The sequence below is a fragment of the Oncorhynchus masou genome, chromosome 13 (assembly GCF_036934945.1).
Source record: "Oncorhynchus masou masou isolate Uvic2021 chromosome 13, UVic_Omas_1.1, whole genome shotgun sequence".
Lineage (NCBI taxonomy): Eukaryota > Metazoa > Chordata > Actinopteri > Salmoniformes > Salmonidae > Oncorhynchus > Oncorhynchus masou.
In genome coordinates, this window is record NC_088224.1 from 71,396,418 (window position 1) to 71,417,952 (window position 21,535).

At 40.7% G+C, this 21,535-nt stretch overlaps 1 protein-coding gene across 1 annotated transcript in view; it reads left to right on the top strand.

Moving 5' to 3' along the window:
• Positions 1-6,138: 6,138 nt before the first annotated feature.
• Positions 6,139-21,535, top strand: part of LOC135552994 (cell adhesion molecule DSCAM-like) — a 135,223-nt gene continuing 119,826 nt past the window's right edge. The window contains exon 1 of the mRNA XM_064984997.1: positions 6,139-6,923. Within this exon, the coding sequence (XP_064841069.1) occupies positions 6,881-6,923 (43 nt within the window). The 5' untranslated portion in view covers positions 6,139-6,880. The remainder of the gene's footprint in view (positions 6,924-21,535) is intronic.

Sequence of the window (21,535 nt, forward strand, 5' to 3'; positions counted from 1 at the left end):
ACAGCAGGCAGGGCCATCATGGAGACAGGTCAAACAGTTCATTAGATCTCTCTCATTGTTTTGGATGGAAAAAGTGCAGACAGGAATAAAAATAAAGAAATAGGCCTTCACCATTATATCTTTTTACCAAAAATAGGAACATTTTGAAGTAATTTAAAATACTACAACAGTGTTTTGGTATATAGTACTGTTGCATGACCACAGTTTGTATTTGATATGATGACATAGAAGAAACATCAGCAACACAAATATTCAACCCATTTTGTGAAAGCAGTGTGTATTTCTGGTGAGTGTGTGTTTATGGAGAGTCCTTCAATATAGAGATATTTCTTTTTAGTTCTGTTGTTGTCTGCCACGACCACACAGCAAGGGCAAGCCTGCATGCAGTAGCCCATTGGCCTCATTATCAGATGCCTTTTCCAGTATTTGAACAACTTGATGGGAGGTTAAATTACACCCCACCTCCACCTAACCCCATGCCATATTCAAAATGTGATGTAAGAAGTTGTAACGGGTTTCTTCCAACTCTTCCTCTGACGAAGAGGTGGAACAAGGATCGGACCAAAATGCAGCGTGGTTCGTTCGATACATCTTTAATGATGAAAAAAACCCCACGGACAATACAAAACAACAAACGTCGAAAACCGAAACAGCCCTGACTGGCGCAACAAACACAGAGACAGGAACAATCACCCACAAACACACAGTGAAACCCAGGCTACCTAAATATGGTTCCCAATCAGAGACAACGATAATCACCTGACTCTGATTGAGAACCGCCTCAGGCAGCCATAGACTAATCTATACACCCCACACAACCCCAAGACGAAACACACTACAAACAAACCCATGTCACACCCTGGCCTGACCCAATAAATGAAGATAACATAATAAATATAGACCAGGGCGTGACAGAAGTCCTTCCATTATGTGTGTATACAGTATATTTGAAATACATTTACACTGATAAACCTCCATTGGAGTGGCTACTGCTTTGCTGAAAACTAACCATCTATGCCTAGCCTTACTTCATTAACATCTAGTACATTGTGAACAGTCAGTGGTCCAAGGATCTTGCTCTGGGAGTGTGAATGATGGTATTGTGTTTCACAATGTAAGTAAACCACAGAGATTTTACATCTATCACAGCATTGAAGTGATAAATGAAAGCACCTGCTCTCCATAAAGAATTTAGGGTTTCAGTGATATATACTGTACGCATCACCTACTGACAAAATTTCTCCATTGAGTGTGATATTTTAAAATACGATGGAGATGTACAGTACCTTCGGAAAGTATTCAGACCTATCACGACTCAGGATATGAACCAGATGCAGACACAGGAGGCGGATAGTTCATTTCTCAGAATATTTATTATTAACAAAGGGGCAGGCAAAGGTCATGTCGAGGGCAGGCAGAGGTTCGTAATCCAAGGCAGAGTCAATTAAGGACAGAACGGCAGGCAGGCTTAGAAAACTAGAGAACTGGAAAAACGGGAAGCACCCTGGTAAAACTGACAAAACAAGACAAACTGGCAACAGACAAACAGAAAACGCAGGTATAGGTACACAGGGGATAATGGGGGAAAATGGTAGACGACTGGTGGTGGGTGGAAACAAGCACAAGACAGGTGAAACAGATCTGGGTGTGACACAGAACCCTTGACTTTTTCCCCATTTTATTACGTTAGCCTTATCCTAAAATTGATTTTTTTTAAAATCACACATCCACACAATACCCCATAATGACAAAGTTAAAATAAGTTTTTTTGAAATTTTAGCAAATTCATGAAAATAATAACAGTAATATCTTATTTACATAAGTATTCAGACCCTTTGCTATAGACTCGAAATTGAGCTCAGGTGCATCCGGTTTCCATTGATCATCCTTGAGATGTTTCTACAACTTGATTGGAGACCATCTGTGGTAAAATCAATTTATTGGACATGATTTGGAAAGGCAGACACATGTCTATATAAAGTCCCACAGTTGACAGTGCATGTCAGAGCAAAACCAAGCCATGAGGTTGAAGGAATTGTCCGCAGAGCTCTGAGACAGGATTGTGTTGAGGCACAGATCTGCAGAAGGGTACAAAAAAATATCTGCAGCATTGAAGATCCCCAAGAACACAGTGGCTCCATCATTCTTAAATGGAAGAATTTTATGGTAGAGTGGTCAGACTGAAGCCACTTCTCAGTAAAGGTTTGCCAAAAAGTACCTAAAGGCAAAGGTCAGGTCAAGGGCAGGCAGAGGTTCGTAATTCCAAGGCAGAGTCAATTAGGGACAGAATGGCAGGCAGGCTTAGAAAACAAAAACTAGAGAACTGGAGATTCTCTGGTCTGATGAAACCAAGATTGAACTATTTGGCCTGAATTCCATGCGTCACGTCTGGAGGAAACCTGGCACCATCCCTATAGTGAAGCATGGTGGTGGCAGCATCATGCTGTGGGGACGTTTTTCAGAGGCAGGGACTGGTAGACTAGTCAGGATTGAGGCAAAGGTGAATGGAGCAAAGTACAGAGAGATCCTTAATGAAAACCTGCTCCAGAGCACTCAGGACCACAGAATGGGGCGACGGTTCACCTTCCAACAGGACAACAACCCTAAGCACACAGCCAAGACAAAGCAGGAGTGGCTTCGGGACAAGTCTCTGAATGTCCTTGAGTGGCCCAGCAAGAGCCTGGACTTGAACCCAATCGAGCGTCTCTGGAGAGATCTGAAAATAGCTGTGCAGTGACGCTCCCCATTCAATCTGACAGAGCTTGAGAGGATCTGCAGAGAAGAATGGGAGAAACTCCCCAATACAGGTGTGAAAAGCTTGTAGAATCATACCCAAGAAGACTCGAGTCTGTAATTGCTGCCAAAGGTGCTTCAACAAAGTACTGAGTAAAGGGTCTGAATATTTCTGTAAATGTGATATTTCAGTTTTTATTTTTAAGAAAATTAGCAAAAATGTATAAAAACCTGTGTTTTGCTTTGTCATTATGGGGTATTGTATGTATATTGATAAGGGTAAAAAAAACTATTTAATCAATTTTAGAATAAGGACGTAATGTCACAAAATGTGGAAAAAGTCAAGGGGTCTGAATACTTTCCGAATGCACTGTTTGTAATTATTCTTGAAGCCCATAATGTAAAAGGGCACTTTTCCTCCTGCTGCCTACAGGTGTCGAATTTTAATTTGAGACAGTTTGCTACAGCTGGAAAATAATCCTGCAGCAATGGGAAATGTGACATTTTCAGTGGATTCTAATGAATTGTTGTAGGAGAAAATCAAGTCAGCCTTTTTAAATCTCAAATACACTGCAAGTTTTACATTTACTGCATCGTAAATTAAGATCCTACATCTGTATACATCAGACATGGCTGAAAATCTATTTCATGGCACTGGTATTGTATCATTTATATTTTATTTTAGATGTCCATCAACATAAACATCCTGGATACAAAAATGTGGAAGTACCTTTATTATTTAGGCCTACCAGCTTTATAGGCAGATCACTGAAGGCTATTAGATCTCCATCGATGCTAACTGGTATATTTATATTTACCGCCAAACACACAGAAACCAAGTGTGAAGGAGGAGCATAATGATGATATGAAAATATTGTGGAAGGTCACCTACTGTACTTCCTCTGAAAGAGATCCTTAACCTTGAATAACTATTTTACATGATTTTATTCATAGCTATTTATTCTCCCGTGTTTACCTTTTACGCAACGTGAACATCAACAACAAGGAGTGCAGATGTCACCACTGGACTTCGCTATGCACTTTGCTAAATGGTGGCTATAAAGAACTATGAGAGACTCACTTGAAGTTACCTTAGACCACAAAGATTAGAGAATGTGTCATTTGTGAGATTCACAAGGAAATGTCGTTCTGTAGAAAGGGCTTACATGATATGGCCACTTCCCTTCCTGTTCCTGCCAAGAGAAGGTGGTTGAAAGGAGACATACTTCTGACAGATGGAAGATTGGTGCCTTCATAGAGGTTGACCTGGAAATGAATCCTGTCGGTGACAGGAGAACGATGATGCATTGTTATTACACCCTTATTATTTATGTAATAACATAAGTATTACACAAATATCTCACTTGTGGGGACACATTATGTTTGAGATGTAACTTTATCTAAATAATCCCTACACTATCAAAGGGGCACATTCAACTGCAATATTTCATGTCCAAACGATGAAGCATCCCCAGTTTTTTTATAAGGATCTCTATAATTGGCTTGATTACAGATATTATTAACAAGCTCAAATTAAAAACAAAAAGCCCAACCCTCTTCCTGGAGATTTACTGTCCTGTAGGTTTTCAGTCCAACCCTAATTTAGCTTATCTGATTCAGCTAGTTAAGGCCTTGTTGAGCAGCTAATTAGTAGAATCAGGTGTGTTAAATTAGGGTTGGACTGAAAACCCACAGGACGGTAGATCTTCAGGAAGAGGGTTGGGCAGCCCTGGTCTAGAATGTCATTGTATGCTGTAGCGTTAAGATTTCCCTTCACTGGAACTAAGGGGCCTACTGTAGCCCAAAACATGAAAAACCGCCCCAGACCATTATCCCTCCTTCACCAAACTTTACAGTTGGCACTATGCGTTGGGGCAGGTAGCGTTCTCCTTGAATTCGCCAAACTGCATCCTATGATGGTGCCACGTTGAAAGTCACTGAGCTCTTCAGCAAGGCCATTCTACTGCCATTGTTTCACTATGGAGACTGCATGGCTGTGTGCTCGATTTTATACACCGTCAGCAACAGGTGTTGGCGAAATAGCTGAATGCACTAATTTGAACGGGTGTCCATATACTTTTGTATATGTAGTATAAATAGTATACCAAATTAAACGAACGCTAGACCATTTCAATTTGAATAAATCTCTTCTTGCGTCTGGAGAACTCTCCAGTGTAAGTAGCTTTTACCGAACAAAAGGAATGCTGTTGACGAGAGATGCTGGAACAGTGTGTTGAGAGAGAGAGACTGCGAGAGAACGTGCTGAGAACCAGGAAGAGGACACGTCCTCCTACAGCAACGTCCTCCTCACCAAGTTGAGAGACAGAGATAAAAACAACCAACAGAAAATCTGACAAACACTCATCCTTTTAAAATCGCTGATTTCAAGTAAATTATTCAGCAACTAATAACATAGCCTCCTCACCATAACGTATCCTCCTCATGGTTATTTTTCAGTAGTTAGAATTTTATTAGGATCCCCATTAGCTGTTGCAAAAGCAGCATCTACTCTTCCTGGGGTCCACATGAAACAGAACATAATACCGAACTATGATGCACAAAACAGCTCAAGGACAGTGGTACATACATTTAATTTAGCAGTCTATATGCCTGGAGAGGGATAGGGCCAGTCCTGGATGTGTGACTGCAGACAGAGGATGCTGACAGACAGGTCCTCTGTTTGCAGTGAATGGCCTCTTGTGCAGGTCAGATTATTTTAGAAGCTTATCAGACAGGATCTGCTCCCTTGCAGAGGCTGGGCAGGGAAAGGACCAGAGGCAGGTCAATGTTAAATGCACCAAATCCAGCTAGAATTCACAATCAAAACAATAGCATAATATTTGCTGATGTTAGAACATCATTTAGTATTCAATTATATTTCAACACAATGCCAAAATGTAATGCCAACCCGAAATATAGTAAAAAATAAAGAACAAATTACTTTAAAAAATTTGTTTCAATAAGATATCATTACATATTTTACAGGCATTTCATCGACCTAATGGTAGATTTGAGTGTATGATTAATTTCAAATCAATTTATAAAATTATTTCCCACAAAATATATTATAAAAAAACTCAAGGGCTCTTTGCATCAATAACAGTTTGAAGGCATAGTCCACTGTCCCTCTCCTGTATAAAAAAATACGTGTATCGTCATGTTCCTATTGTGCCTTTAATAAAAGTACCACTTATTTACTTACGCACGCACTTTGTGTGCCTGTATAACACCGTGCGTAAAATGTTCTCCTTGTTAACCGGCTCTTCAGGTGCGCCTTCTTTAACTGCAAATGTTCCCTCCCTGCTGTACATGCTCTCATCTAGCGCCTAGGAGGACTGGCTGGCGCCTCTGCTCCTTTAAGGCAATGAGGAATTAAAGTGGCTGCAGAGGCAGGGGAGAGGGTTATGAGGCAGCGAGGGTTACCGCATGGACCAACGCGATTAAAAGGGCAGTGGGAAGATGCGCGTGCTTGCCTCTTGCTGGACGGAGAGAGGTGGTGAAGATGGTCTGACTTCAGCTCATCCGGATTGGGTTTTCATTCTTATTGAACTGACCATTTACTCTTTATTTTAAGTTATTTTATTTGTCACGTTTTGTTTCCCAACCTGCTTCTATTTTTCAGTTTTCGATTTAAGATGCGTTTTTTGGATTCCACATTGTTATTGTTTAGGTGTCCCGGTTTTAACACCCAGACATTTTTTTGAGGACCTATCGTTGCCCGCGTGCCACTACCCTGACTCAGCATCACACCTGGACTGCAGGCGAGCACTGTATCCCCCTCGAGCATCCCTTTGAAGTGCAGGGGAAGTAGCAAGGCACGGAGGACCAGAGTAGAGCTGCGCAGAGTCGGATCACAGCTTTAACCAAGACAATCAGAGATACACATACTATATCCTCCAAGTAAAGAGGGGTCGGAAAGGGGAGAGGAAGAGTAGGCTACGAGAGTACCAGGGAGGGAGTTATAGAGAAACAAGGAGGAGACGGTGAAAACATTCAGATCAGCATAGAGTTGGACTGGTTACTAGAAGCTAGTAGCAAATGTTTAACATTACACCTGCCACAGAACATAATTATAGGAAAGCAGCGGTCAAAGAGTGCGGAGGAAGACGAGAAAACATAGCTTTGGGGGATTTGAACGGAGCGGGGCATGTGGATATTTGCAGTTATCTTTTTCCAGAGCATCTTAAATGGTAAGTTCAACATTTCACATTTGAATGTTAGCTATGTCAGTAATTCAGTGAGTAAAGCAAAGTAGATTAGGGGGTTGGAGGTCACCTGTGTTACACATGATAACATTGTATGGTTGCCAACAGTGCTAGGGAGAGAGGAACGGGAGTGAAATGTGCTTTAATCTGTTTTACCTATAAAGCACATCATTGGTTAGTATTTGATAGAATCACATATATTATGTTTTAGGCAGTTAGGGGATTTCTAATGATGCCTTCATTATTCAATTGCGTATTTCATTGCTTGCTGAGGAAATAAATTGATGTTGCCTTGCCTTGTTCAAGCGAGGTTTGATAAAGTAGACGTGACCTTAAGGTTTAAACCTTAATTGTTGTCAGTTACATTTACGACATCGAATGTAAACCCATATTTTCATGTCTGGATGTATATACCGGTAGGCTATGATTTCAGTCCGAAGTAGCATGGGCCTCAATAATGAGTGACGTATTTTATATACTGGACATTTGGTTTAACCCCCTTCCCCTCCCCCATCCAATATATTTATTTAGAGTTGTATATTTTAAAATTCAATGTAGGGTATTCAGATTCGAAAGGATATTAGAGACATGTGAAAGCTGATAATGTAGCCTATCATTTTATGTGAATTAAATTGATTCATTTAAGTCTATCCTTAGAGATTTATGATATTACATGAAAATACTACATTGATTTTGAATACATGCATGCAAGTTTTCATTAAACAATGCAATGCATTTCTAGCCGTTGCACAGGGGTGTAGACAAATGAAGACATGTAAATTAACAATAATGGTGTATCAATGAGAGAGAAAAAATGTAAGCCACCAGGACCTGATAATGTTGAAAAATGGCTTACCAGAAAAGGGACCCCTGTAGACACTGCAAACACATGTTTTATTTCATATTGAGATAATGCTGGTAAATGGATTTGAAAGAGCTTGCAGGCCATATATCATGTAACAGAAATAAAAACAATGATATTATAGAATATTACACACAGAATTATTTTGTCTCCTTTCATGTGATCAATTCATATTGATTTGCAATCTCCAAAGATTGAAAAGACCAAGAGATGATAGAAAGACAATTTCTTAATGCATTCAGTTAAAAGGTGTTTGTGTGTATATTTGTGTAGTGTGTGTGTGCTTTCATAAATCTGTGAATTTGCAATGTGAAGCTGATCGGGGAGAAGAGTAAATTGATACAATTTATTACTTACACAGGATCAAATAAAGCATTATTTATTGGATATAATCTCTTCCCCAGGAAGGGAGTTATGACAAGGCTGGGTGTGTACGGAAAGGGTAGAAAATATATCTTCTTACAAAATGTAAAAGCTGACAAGATGGGGGTGTTGCAGATATTGTAAGTTAACAGGGTAGAACCTCTGGTTGTGGCTATGTCGTAGAGGGTCGCTGAATTTACCGCATCAGGCAAAAAGGGGGTATTGGAGGTTTGGGATTAACCCATTGTAGCACATCGAGGGACGTTCATTTTATACCAACGCAGATATGACAAGTTGAACCCAACCCACTTGGCAAGAAAATCATTGGTTCATTTCTAGTTCCTTGTTTCACTCCACTCCCCCTCCCTCCTCCCAAAAATCCCAAAACTTAAATGATACATATTTGACTATCATCCCATTCTCCTTGTAATGCAATTCTTAGTCAGCTGCTTATTGACATCTATGTTAGGCTATTCCATCTCTACTCCACATAAAATGTTATCTCCCTCACTCACACTGGCTTCTGTGGAAACTCATAAAAGAACAATAAGCATTCGTTGTTAATCATTATAATTGTGCTGTGACATTAGATCAACTGTCTGGCCAGCCTGGATCCATATACTGTATAGTCTCAGAAGCCTTCATATTGGTAACCTAATATAAGATTAGAATAAACGGTACATGCAAAATGTATATTGTATTATTTGGGAATGGCTTCATCCTTCTGTGTTGTTCTATTGTCCTACATGTTATGCCTTTGCGGACAATGGGCATAGAATGCAGTTGGAGCTGTGATCATGCTTTATTTCGCTGCACTGTATTTCATTGTGTTTTCTGTGTTTGGTTTTCTGAAGATGGTGATTATCATGATAATGATGAGGTCTGTATTGACTGAGCTGAGCTGACGATGGTAGAATGAAAGACCTTGTAGTTACACAGAGAAATTGGATTCTCTGTTTCCTTTTTAGAGTTAGGTTTATCTATAGATCCTATTAAATTACTGTTCTAAATACTCAATTTTGTATTCTAATTCCTAATTCTATAGGTCTATCACTTGCTCACTGGCTTTTCTCTATGAAAACCTCCATTATGGGTGTCAGGAAAGTGTGAGTTTGGCACAATAAGGCTATACTGAGCGGTGACCTGGAAGTGCTTGGTAAGGGCCCAGCCTCTACCTGAGCCCTTATTGTGCATATTCTGGCATAATGATAATTGAAAAAATTATACATGAAATGCACAATACAAGATATAGCTAAAATATCTAATTTTTGAGGAAACTGGGTCAGTAGACTAGTTTTCTCTGTTGTAATTAACCCCCGAATACAAAATACTACAGGTATGATATTTTTAAGCATGCTTATAATTTTAATTCTGGCCTATTAACTCCATTTATCCATATTTTCCGAAGATATTATGATTTTATTTTGAACCATTAAAGCATTTATAAAACATGAATTAATAATACGTAACTTAAAATATGTATTTATTTTGTGTACTGTGGGTTACCTTTGATCATTTTTATTCAAATTGAATTGTAATTAAGAGATACAGTAGGATATAGCTATCTTTAGATGGCTAAGGAAACATGTTTATTTTTGCTCTCTGAAAGATGCCTTAAAGCAAAACCAATCCAAGCTCCAATTCTGTTTGTAAAAATTATGAGGCGAGGCAGCTTACATAGGGCCCTTATTCATGGGGTGCACGTTTGTCCTACTATTGTTTTGAACATTCGTTTTAGGACTGAGCGTTCTACTCAATGCATTGTCAATCAGTGCTGATAAAGATTTAATCAAAAGTGCATTACAGTGGCTTGCAAATACAGAGGGCGGCTTGAGAACGTTCATAACAATGGCATGACTCATAACAATAGAGTGACTAAGGTGCAACCTGCAGATTCCAGCACAGTGATTGAGAGACAGACCTGAGCAAGGCCGTTTGAGATGGCCTACATCTATTTTGTCTTCAATAAATTAACATTTACACTAAGGTCAATAGGTCACGCACACTTATCATGTACACATTTCTATCTCAATCAATGTGCCCGTCTTTCACGTTGCCGAGAGATGACTCTATATATATAAACTAAACAAACAGGGTAGCCGAGTGGTTCGTGGTTAGAGCGTTGGACTAGTAACCAGAAGGTTGCAAATTCAAACCCCTGAGCTGACAAGGTACAAATCTGTCGTTCTGCGCCTGAACAGGCAGTTAACCCACGGTTCCTAGGCTGTAATTGAAAATAAGAATTTGTTCTTAACTGACTTGCCTAGTTAAATAAAGGTAAAATATATATATATTTTTTTAACTCAACAGTTTCAACAATTTTACTGAGTTATAGTTCATATAAGGAAATCAGTCAATTTAAATAAATAAATTGGGCCCTAATCTATGGATTTCACGACTGGGCAAGGGTGCAGTCATGGGGGGGCCTGGGAGGGCATAGGCCCACCCACTTGGCAGCCAAGCCCACCCACTGGGGAGCCAGGCCCAGCCAATCAGAATTAGTTTATCCCCATAAAAGGGATTTATTACAGATAAAAATACTTCTCAGCAACCCCCCCCCCCCCCCTCCCTGCCAACATCACTTAGTCTGCCAAGTTAGCATGATAACACATTAGGAACCTGAGAAGGAAAATGCAATGGAGACTGGGGGCAGCTTGATTTGACTAAACTTGGCAGAGAGGAGGAACCTGTGTTTCAGTGGAGTTAATCTACTGGGGGCAATTAAGGCAGAGCACTGATTACAGATCCATCTGTTCCTGTATAGTGAGGTGCTCCTCTTGTAAGACGTATGCCTTTGAATCCTCCATATCTATTTCAAGATCTTTAAGACTTACCGTCTTTTGGTAGCAGTGGCCTCATGCAGGCAATTGAGGAGGACTTAGTGGACTAGACCTGAATGACAGAACATTTAGTAGATAGATGTGTTCAAAGATGACCTGTTTTTCATACCCCACCCTACCATGAGACATCCATGTCTTCGTCACTGGAAAAAATAAACAATTGGGTTTTATATCATTTAAAAGCTTACAAACAGGGTTATCAAACTATTAAAACATTTCTTGAAATAAATGTTATCAGCCAAAACATGACACTCACCGTCAAGAGTATGCGGCCTCTCAACTGATGGCGGGTTCAACATAAACAGTTCAGATGATGTAAAATAGAGTCTAAGCTTCAAAATGTGTGAACATTTTAAAAATCTGAGTTTACAATATTTTTGATCATTGACGTTAAAGGTTAATAGATTTCTATTTAAAAAACACAAAAAAACAAGAAAATAGATTTTTTTTAGCAACCCTGTTAGTAAGCTTTTAAATTATGTCAAACTCAACCGTTTATCTTTTCCATTGATTAAGACATGGATGTCTCATGGTAGGATGGGGTATGCAAAAAATGTTACCTTTGAGCACATCTAACCCCTAAATGTTTTGTCATTCAGGTCCACAAAATTACTTTCTGACCTTCGTCAACTCGGTATCAGAGCAGCACATGTGACCTAGCTATGAAAACGTGTATAGTAAGGCAATAAAATATATAGTCTCACTGTGTGTTATTATTATTATTATATATTGTTTTTGCATTTTACCCCCTCTTTCCTCCCCAATTTCATGATATCCAATTACGATCTTGTCTCATCGCTCCAACTCCCCAACGGGCTCGGAGAGGCGAAGGTCGAGTCATGTGTCCTCCGAAACACAATCCGCCAAAGCGCGCTTCTTAACACCTGCCCGCTGAACCCGAAAGTCAGCCGCACCAATGTGTCGGAGGAAACACCGTTCAACTGACGGCCGAAGTCAGTCTGCAGGTGCCTGGCCCACCACAAGGAGTCGTAAGAGCGCGATGAGCCAAGCCAAGCCAAGTAAAGCCAAACTCTCCCCTAACCCGAAACGAGGCTGGATCAGTTGTGCGCTGCGCCATGGTACTCCCGATCACGGCCGGTTGTGACACAGCCTGGGAATGAACCCGGGTCTGTAGTGAAGCCTCAATCACTGCGATGCAGTGCCTTAGGCCGCTGCACCACTCAGGAGGCCCTCAATGTAGTATTGATAGATACAGTACCTATCTGAGAAGTAAATGTGAGTTCAGTTCAAACATGATTTCATCACTTGTTTAAGGTCAATTATTCCCCACAGTAGTTCCCCTTTTCGAGGGTGTTTGCTTGTGGAAAAGTATGTGTGGTAGCGTTGTTGTTGTCATTCCTGAGGAACGGTTGCTTATGGTAATGTCTGATAATGGAGACCCTGATGTGTAATAATGGATCTCCCAGTTCACACAACTGACTCCATAATGAAGATGCCTACTAAAGATGTTCAGCAGCCGTTTTGCAGTCTAATTAGTAATGGGGCATGAGAGACTCACAGTGGTGGTGGTGGTATGTTTCACTGAATGTAAAATCTAATTACAAATCAGACTGTTTATCCTTAAGGATTCTGCTAAATCAGAACAATATAATTGCATTATCACCATGTAAATGGTTTTCACATTAAAATGTTAACTATACCGTTTAGCATCGACGGGGGGGGGGACGCACACAGATTTATATGTTTGATCAACCATGTAGAGCGGGGGTGCTTCTGGCAAAGACAGGTCATGTTATTTTATGTCATGTTATTTGAAAAGGCTGAGCACCTAGAAAAGTGGCTAATGCAGTTTTTAGAGATTACCCACATCATAAATACATGCACTAACATTCTACCTATGTCTAATGCACATACTGTATGTTGGATTAGGACTACTGTGTGTGTGTGTGTGTGTGTGTGTGTGTGTGTGTGTGTGTGTGTGTGTGTGTATAGAGCCCAAGTATGATGTAATGTAACTCATAAGAACGCAGTGAACAGGACAGATGTTGTAGGTGTGGTTGATGTGGCTAGCCAAATCAAATTGTATTTGTCACATACTTCGTAAACAGTGTAGATTAACAGTGAAGTGCTTACTCATGGGCCCTTCTCAACAATGCAGAAAGAAAGAAAGAGAAATAATAGAAAAATAATAACACAAGGAATAAATACACAATGAGTAACGATAACTATTCACAAAGTCACAAAGATCACATAGGATTTATGAGGGAAAGAATGAATTAGTCACATAATCTGATACCTAAATGCCCATGCTTTGACCTACACACCCATGTGAATTAACTTGATTGATCCCTATATGCCCAGTGCACGTGTTTGCTCTGGTATGGATGGATCACATTGGTGACTCTCTCATGGTTTGTCCCTTTGAGCTTGGTATTTCCCTCACATTTCATCTGCTTCTCTTTGTCTTATTGACTTCCACTCTTTTACCTCCTTCTAGTGTTTCATCTCTTGTACTGTCTCCTATGTCCTTATCACAGATAAACTTCTCAGTCATTCTGTGAATGTACCAAGTTATGTTTCTTGAGGTATTTTACAATTAGAGTCTTCAGAGGCCTTTTATGCATAGTACCAATAGTAAAGTAGGCTGAGGGGTAACAGAGGCAGGACAGAGGCAGGGGTAGATAGACAGTGAAGGAAAGACAAATTAGTCCAGCTTGGTTTCTCTTCTTCTGCATCCTATGATCATTCTGGTGTGAGAGACTGCATGCCTTTGTGCTTATTTCTATATGCCATATGCTCAACTATGAATATTTCTGCTAACCCTAGAGTCACCTTTCATATTAATGTGTGCTGCTGGAGAAGACCAGAGTGGTTTAACGATCAAAGGCTAGGATCACTGTTATGGTTTCACTTTCTGGGGGTTTTCTACACTATAAGATGCAAATACTGTTTGTGTTCACAATATGCTAACTTCATATCTGTTCTCAGAATACAGAGAAAGAGACACAAACCACAGTGTATGAATGAGCCTGCATTCCAATGAATTTGGATCAGTTACCAATTTGATGTTTTGATATGCACAGTTGCACCTCTAAAAAGAGGTGGTTCCTATTTAAAGAATCTGTGTCCCCAGGAATCAGTAACTTTGTGACTGCTGGTAAATGTCTCATTAGTGTTGCTAGCCTGAGCTTTATTATGTGTTGCTTTCCCTCTCTCTATCAGCCTTTCCCCAGAAGTGATTATGCTAATTGCTGTTTGATCAGATGATTACATTATAATTCGATTAATCCGGAGTACTAAATGCTCTGAATACATCTGCGTCTGCTTGGCTTGCTGGCTTTACAGAGCTAACGTCCCCTGTCACACAGCGAACACACAGGAGAAAGAGACAACCCTAGAACATGTATTTTTTGGAGGGATGGTGTGTAGTGAGGAAGGGGGATAATAAAGCAAGCAGGGGATTGACGGAGAAGAGGGGAGGAGGCAGGTTGGCTGGGAGATTCTTCAGGGAACACATGCTGTGCTCCTTAGTGTTAAATAAACATGTTTGCTTTACGGTTTGGATGTGATAAATGTTTAATATAATACGTCTATAACAATTGTCAAATAGGTCTGGAGTATTTAAGTGAGTGTGGCACATAGCATATTTAAAGGGCCCTGGTTATGACGCAGCTAATAAGATGACAGGAGCCAGCTGCTGTGACATTAGCACTGACACAATTCACAACGCCAGCTGTTCATGACGGACTTCTGTTTAACAACAGTGGAATGTGGATCAATGTGATCACTTCTGTTGGTTTCTCAGCTGGTGTTACATCACTGTCTAACAATAAATGGGGCGTTTGCAACTTATTTTACATTGGCTACATGATTTATGATCACCTGGGCATTTTCAGTTGATTTTGTTGACCTTTTCACCTGTTCGCCTATTTTACTATTTTAATTCCACCTCCACACTGTAGAATGTGTACATTTGCCACCAATCTGGAAGATGCTGTTCCCATAGCGAGCATGCAGGTTGGCAGTGATGAGTATATGCAGGACAACATCATTGATGCCCCTGCACCTGTGGTCAGTTCATCATTAATTCTGCAGAAGAGTAATCAGTCTCCTTCCAGTGTTTGTCTACATAGACAGTATTCCATCCACCATCTAAAGAACCCTCAAACTACGCTATCAACAGTATGTAATATACTCAATTATTATAACTCTGTGTGAGGAAGCTAAGCAGGGTTGTCTGTCAAAATACCGTTGACCCCATGTCCTCTTGACTTGGGGTGTGTTCAGTTCGGTTTACCGCTGCGTTTTTTAACAGCTTTTGAGGTGTGTTTGATCGCGTTTGGTGTCTGTGGCGAGGTTTGGCCTGGTCAGTATGGGTGTGACAATTAGAAATCGCAAAACTCGTGCAGCACACCATACACAATCACCCTCTGGGCCACCATACTCATGCTGTCTTTAACTGGTTGTTCAGTACAGTAGCATTTCCTGTACAAAGGAATCCGACAAAGGATATAAGAAGAATTCAGCACACTATACTCAAAAGGTTCACTGCTCTTTCTTTATTCATACAGTCCAGTCTGACTATGCCCTCCTCATCTAAAAGGTTGCCACCCAGTGTTGGTCTTCTATATCATTAAATGAAGATGGTCTAATATCTTGGCATTATCTCTGTAGGTTTAAGCAGTGGTTAAGTTTAGTCTACACGCATTGACTCCCCCATGCTACTCACTCTGACGCTCACAGGATTTGTCAAGGGGATTAGCTTCAGTTTGCCATAAATACACCATGTTGTTTTAATTTATGTTAATTTGTTTGTGGAATGTTGACCCAATATGAAAATGCTGCACTACCAATTTCTTGAGAAATATGGAAAGAAACCGGAGTATTCCCTTATCAGTGTGGCTTGCAGTATGAATCAGCCTTGAAAAGTCTGGGCACTGAGGAGGACAATCATTGAGTAATTTTAAGAATTTGGTATTCTCACGAGAATACAATTGTTTTCTCCCATCTATTTGATTGAATATACAAATAGTTTGCTCGGTTAATGCCTCAAAGAAACTCTTTCTCCACACTTTAGTGTTCATATTGCACCACAAAATACTATTATTTGTACCCTGGTACATTTTATTCAGCTGTAGTAGCAGCAGAGGGAGTTGCTATAGTTTGGTATCCAGTATACTGTAATCCCCCATCAGATTCTCTCCCTCCCATTGGTTCATCAGCAGCATGATTTAGACATCAACGTCTGGAACGCTGACATTCTCCCTACTGAGATATGCTGCTGCTGCCTCCTTCTCTATTAATGAGACATCCACTCTCACCCATTTAACACATGAAAATAAAAGTAGATCTAGAGAGGTGCACCATGGGGCTCCGCTTTACCATATCCTACTCCTCTGACATCAGACGATGGATCTGTCTTTGCATATCACCAGTGAGCAGAGCAGAGCAGAGCAGACAGCGGCCCCTTTCTTCTGTCATGTCCTGGTTAATATTCATGAAAGCAAATTGGGAGACTGTCATTTAGCAAGTTCCTTTACAAGCCCTGTGTGTAGCCCCTGGGCAGAAAGAGGAGAATGCTTACTCACATTGGATAACCCCCCTCATTGCCCCCTACCTCTTTCCTTTTCTTCCCCATCTCCTGTCTCTGCTCCTGATCCCACTCCACCTCCCAGGCACAGCACAGAGGGCTGCTTTAATTACCCAGCGTTCCTGGTTGACAGAGCCTGTCACAGTGCAGCAGCTGCCCGCTCCGTCTCACCCTGCCCCGTGTGCCCAAGCCAACTGAGAGCCCGACGACAGGCCACTGGCTCACCAGACGTGACATGGGTGCCCTATAAAATACTTGGACCCAACTGATTAGTCCACCATCCAACTCTCTCTGGATCTCCCTATTTCTTTCTCTCTTTTTCTGCTCTCTATGTCTGTCAGATGAGCTCATGATAAAATGATGGGCAAAATATGGAATAGCACCAATGGATGATTGCAATTTAAACAGTAAACATCCAAGCAAATGCAGTACATAAACTGTACATGTGTCTGTATTCATTAGAGGAAGGCAGTAAGGGGTTAAAGCATGCATACATGTTGGTGTTTGTCCCATCAGCATCGATTGCACGTTGAATTAAATGAAGCGCCTCCATAGTCCTGAAAGCCCTCTGTGGTGGCTGATTACACCTGTCTGTCAGCTGATGAATTCTACTGCCTTTGATTGCTTAACTCAACAAATTTGAATATTCATATTTATAATCATATTCATGACAACTGTGTTGTGTAAACATTGGTTTTTCACACTGCACCTACATGTTAATATGGGGGCCTGTTCTGGGCGCAGATAATAATCATGCTAAGCATTCCATCCAAAAATGACAACAAGGCAGTTGCATAATGGCAGCGTGATTGAGAGTTATTTTCATATTAAAATGAGAGAGGAGCCATCTGGTGCTATGGAATGTTGATGTTAATGGACGTAATTTCAATACTGAAGTAAAAGGATAATAGATTGCAAATTGTTGTTACTCTCAAGTGTTACACTTTCGGAATTACTGCTCATTGATGTGTTTCATTACAGATGTTTTCATATTAGCATGATTGTTTTGTTTTACCAATCTAGTGCTGATACCACACATTTAATGGAATGATTAAGCTATCATTCTCTGTGCATATACATAAATTATGTCATGCACTGCTCTGCTCAGTTGCTTAGGAATTAAACATGCATTCACAGTAATGATATACTGATAATATTCCCAGGTGCATGTAACTACTGTACAGTAGTTACTTTTATATAGTATATCTAGTATGTCGATACCCCTTCAAATGAGTGCATTCGGCTATTTCAGCCACACCCGTTACTGACAGGTGTAAAAAAAAAAAATGAGCACACAGCCATGCAATCTCCATAGACAAACATTGGCAGTAGAATGGTCTTACTGAAGAGCTCAGTGACTTTCAACGTGGCAACATCAAGGATGCCACCTTTCTAACAAGTCAGCTCGTCAAATTTCGGCCCTGCTAGAGCTGCCCCGGTCAACTGTAAGTGCTGTTATTGTGAAGTGGAAAAATCTAGGAGCAACAATGGCTCAGCCGCGAAGTGGTAGGCCACACAAGCTCACAGAATGGGACTGCCGAGTGCTGAAGTCTGTAGCATGTAAAAATCGCCTGTCCTTGCTTGCATCACTCACTACCGAGTTCCAAACTGCCTCTGGATGTCAGCACAAGAACTGTTAGTTGGGAGCTTCATGAAATGGGTTTCCATTGCCGAGCAGCCGCAAACAAGCCTAAGATCACCATGCGCAATGCCAAGTGTCGGCTGGAGTGGTGTAAAGCCGCCACCATTGGACTCTGGAGCAGTGGAAACACGTTCTCTGGAGTGATGAATCACGCTTCACCATCTGGCAGTCCGAAGGACGAATCTGGGTTTGGCAGATGCCGGGAGAACACTATCGGTCCCAATGCATAGTGCCAACTGTTACGTTTGGTGGAGGAGGAATAATGGTCTGGGGCTGTTTTTCATGGTTTGAGCTAGGCCCCTTAGTTCCATTGAAGGGAAATCTTAACGCTACAGCATACAATGACATTCTAGACGTTTCTGTGCTTCCAACTTTGTTGCAACAGTGTGGGGAAGGACCTTTACAGTTTTAGCATGACAATGCCCCTGTGCACAAAGCGAGGTACATACAGAAATGGGTTGTCGAGATCGGTGTGGAAGAACTTCACTGGCCTGCACAGAGCCCTGACCTCAACCATATTGAACACCTTTGGGATGAATTGGAACGCTCACTTCGAACTAGGCCTAATCGCCCAACATCAGTGCCCGACCTCACTAATGCTCTTGTGGCTGAATGGAAGCAAGTACCTGCAGCAATGTTCCAACATTTAGTGGAAAGCCTTCCCAGGAGAATAGCAGCAAAGGGGGGACCAGCAAATGGGGGACCAACTCCATATTAATGCTCATGATTTTGTCATGAGATGTTCGACGAGCAGGTGTCCACATATTTCTGGTCATATATGTGGTCCTCACGCAACGCATTATATGCCTCTGGCATAAACATTTTCCTTGTTTGTTTTCATGATTAGATTCCCATCTCTGGGCTCTCCAACATTTGCTAATCTCAGAAAACAGAAATCTGTTTAGGGATATGTTTTGGATTTATATTCCCAACTAGAATCCTCCCCCCTTCTCACTGAAAAAGACGGTGGCGATGAAGTGGTCTTGTCTTTTTTCTTCTCCCTCCAGCTTTGCTGATAGAAACAAAGCTTGGTTAATTATGGATGCATATTATAACATTATTGAACAGTGTCACTTCTTTAGTCTTTATGGTTCAGCTCATGAAAAATTATGGCAATTACACAATTCCTCTGTGGTTATTTGGTAAGTGGTTAGGTTTGAGAGGAGTTGTTCGGGCATGAGAAGCATGACGCTTTGTGGGGCTTCTGAGGAGGTTGTACCTGGGTGGAACTCATGTAGACCTCCTTGGTAAGGAATGGGTGTAGCAGTACAGTGACATGATGCTCAGTATGATTAGATCCACAAGGACCTTTGACTTCTCTGCAGTTGGTCTTATCGAACCAATCTTTGTTATGACTACACTGTGCTAAATTGAGTTTCTTTTATGAGTTTTACGTCTTATTAGTCATATGTACAAGATACACATGGTCTACACTGTCCAACTAAATGCTTACTTGCAGGTTCCTTCTTAACAACGCAACAACAATAAGAAATAATAAAAGATAAGAATACCATTCATAAAGTAAATGGCTCAGTAGGATAGATTAAATATGTACTCCCAGTGTAAATTAACAAGGTATTCAAGTCAAATTTAAGAGATGGCTTTTTGTTTGGGAATTGTATTCATCAGTGTTATTTCTGTTTGAAATGACTGGAAATGACCTCTTGTTCCACTCGTTTTAGAAATGTAATGTGTGCTGCATCTGTGTTCTTTCTCAGTCATTGGCTCTGATTGCTCTTGATAAACCACCAAATATCTGTAACACAGAAATGTTTCACTGACACAGACTTTTAGAAAGGCGTCAAATACTATATTCAACATATCTTACATTTTTATCAATGCAATAGGGATTTTATTGTTTCTAAAATATTAACAACATCACCAATTATTGATTAATTATTTAAGACACCTACCTATACACTCCCTTGAAAAAAAGACTCTGGGTCTCAATGGTTAAATAAAGGTTAAATAAAAATAAATAAATACACGTTGATGATTTCAAAGAGAATTTTTCATTAATATTAGCACACCTACAGGTTGAGGATGTATTATCAATCGGCCACAAAGAAGGGTTCTATGTTTAGCCTCAGCTGAAAAAGGAATGAATTACAATTTGATAGGATTTTGATGTATTATTTTACAATTGAGTCTTTAACGCAGCTACAGACCCATACAGAGCAATACGATTTTCACTCCATTTTCAAAGATTTAAACAGGCACCACCTTGATAGAACTGCTTTTTATCTCAATCAATGTTATTTATTTATTATTGAGCAAATCATGATGGGCTTCAATGGATAAGCCTAGGTCATTCATAGACACAATTCAAAGAGAGAGAGAGAGAGAGAGAGAGAGAGAGAGAGAGAGAGAGAGAGAGAGAGAGAGAGAGTGAGAGAAGTCGTAATGCAGCTAGACTCAGGATACCCTTAAGTGTCTGTGAAATCATGTGTGGGTGTGCATCATGAGTCACCCCTATCGTCTGTCCTGTATGTATGGCTGCCATTGACAGGTTGATCAGTCTGAGGAGCCTAATGCTCCGCTAGCACCTCCATCACCCATTAAGGAATGATCTCAGTCACAGCCAGGGATTCTCTCAGGCCTACTCTCTGCCATAGACAACACTGTCTGACTGACTCATAGGGTCCCCTAAGAAATACAATTATGGATGAGCCACTGGTTATACAGGAGTGTGTTTTCTTTAACGCCCACTACAGTAAATGGTTTCAACTGGTAAGTCAAAGTGGCTACCATTGATGCCAACTTACCTATGGACGTTTTTTTGTTGTTGTTGTTGTTGTTGTAATTATTCATTTTTATTTTGTATTTGTGTGTGCGTGTGTGCGCGGATGGTTGTGTGTATCTCTTTGCGGGTCAAAGCCGCTGGAGCATAGAGAGGGTGGAAACCACTGCGATTTGAAACCTTGTTAGAAATGTATGAAGTGCTAAAATGTTTTATCCCCAGGGAGGCCTAGCTAGCTGTCACTGGTAAGCCATTTACTGCTAGGCACGGACTCTGACACCAGACAGAGATCCAGAGGTAGGCAGCAGGCAGGCACAGGATCATGCTCAGCCAGGAGTAGTTATACACAAAGCATTAAGAACACCTTACTAATATTGAGTTGCACCAATATTGTCCCTCAGAACAGCTTCAATTCGTTGGGGCATGGACTCTACAAGGTTATCGAAAGCGTTCCACAGGGGTGCTGGCCCATGTTGACTCCAATGTTTCCCACAGTTGTGTCAAGTTGGCTGGATGTATTTTGGGTGGTGGACCATTCTTGAAACACATGGGAAACTGTTGAGTGTGAAAAACCCAGCATCCCAGGTACATACTACCAT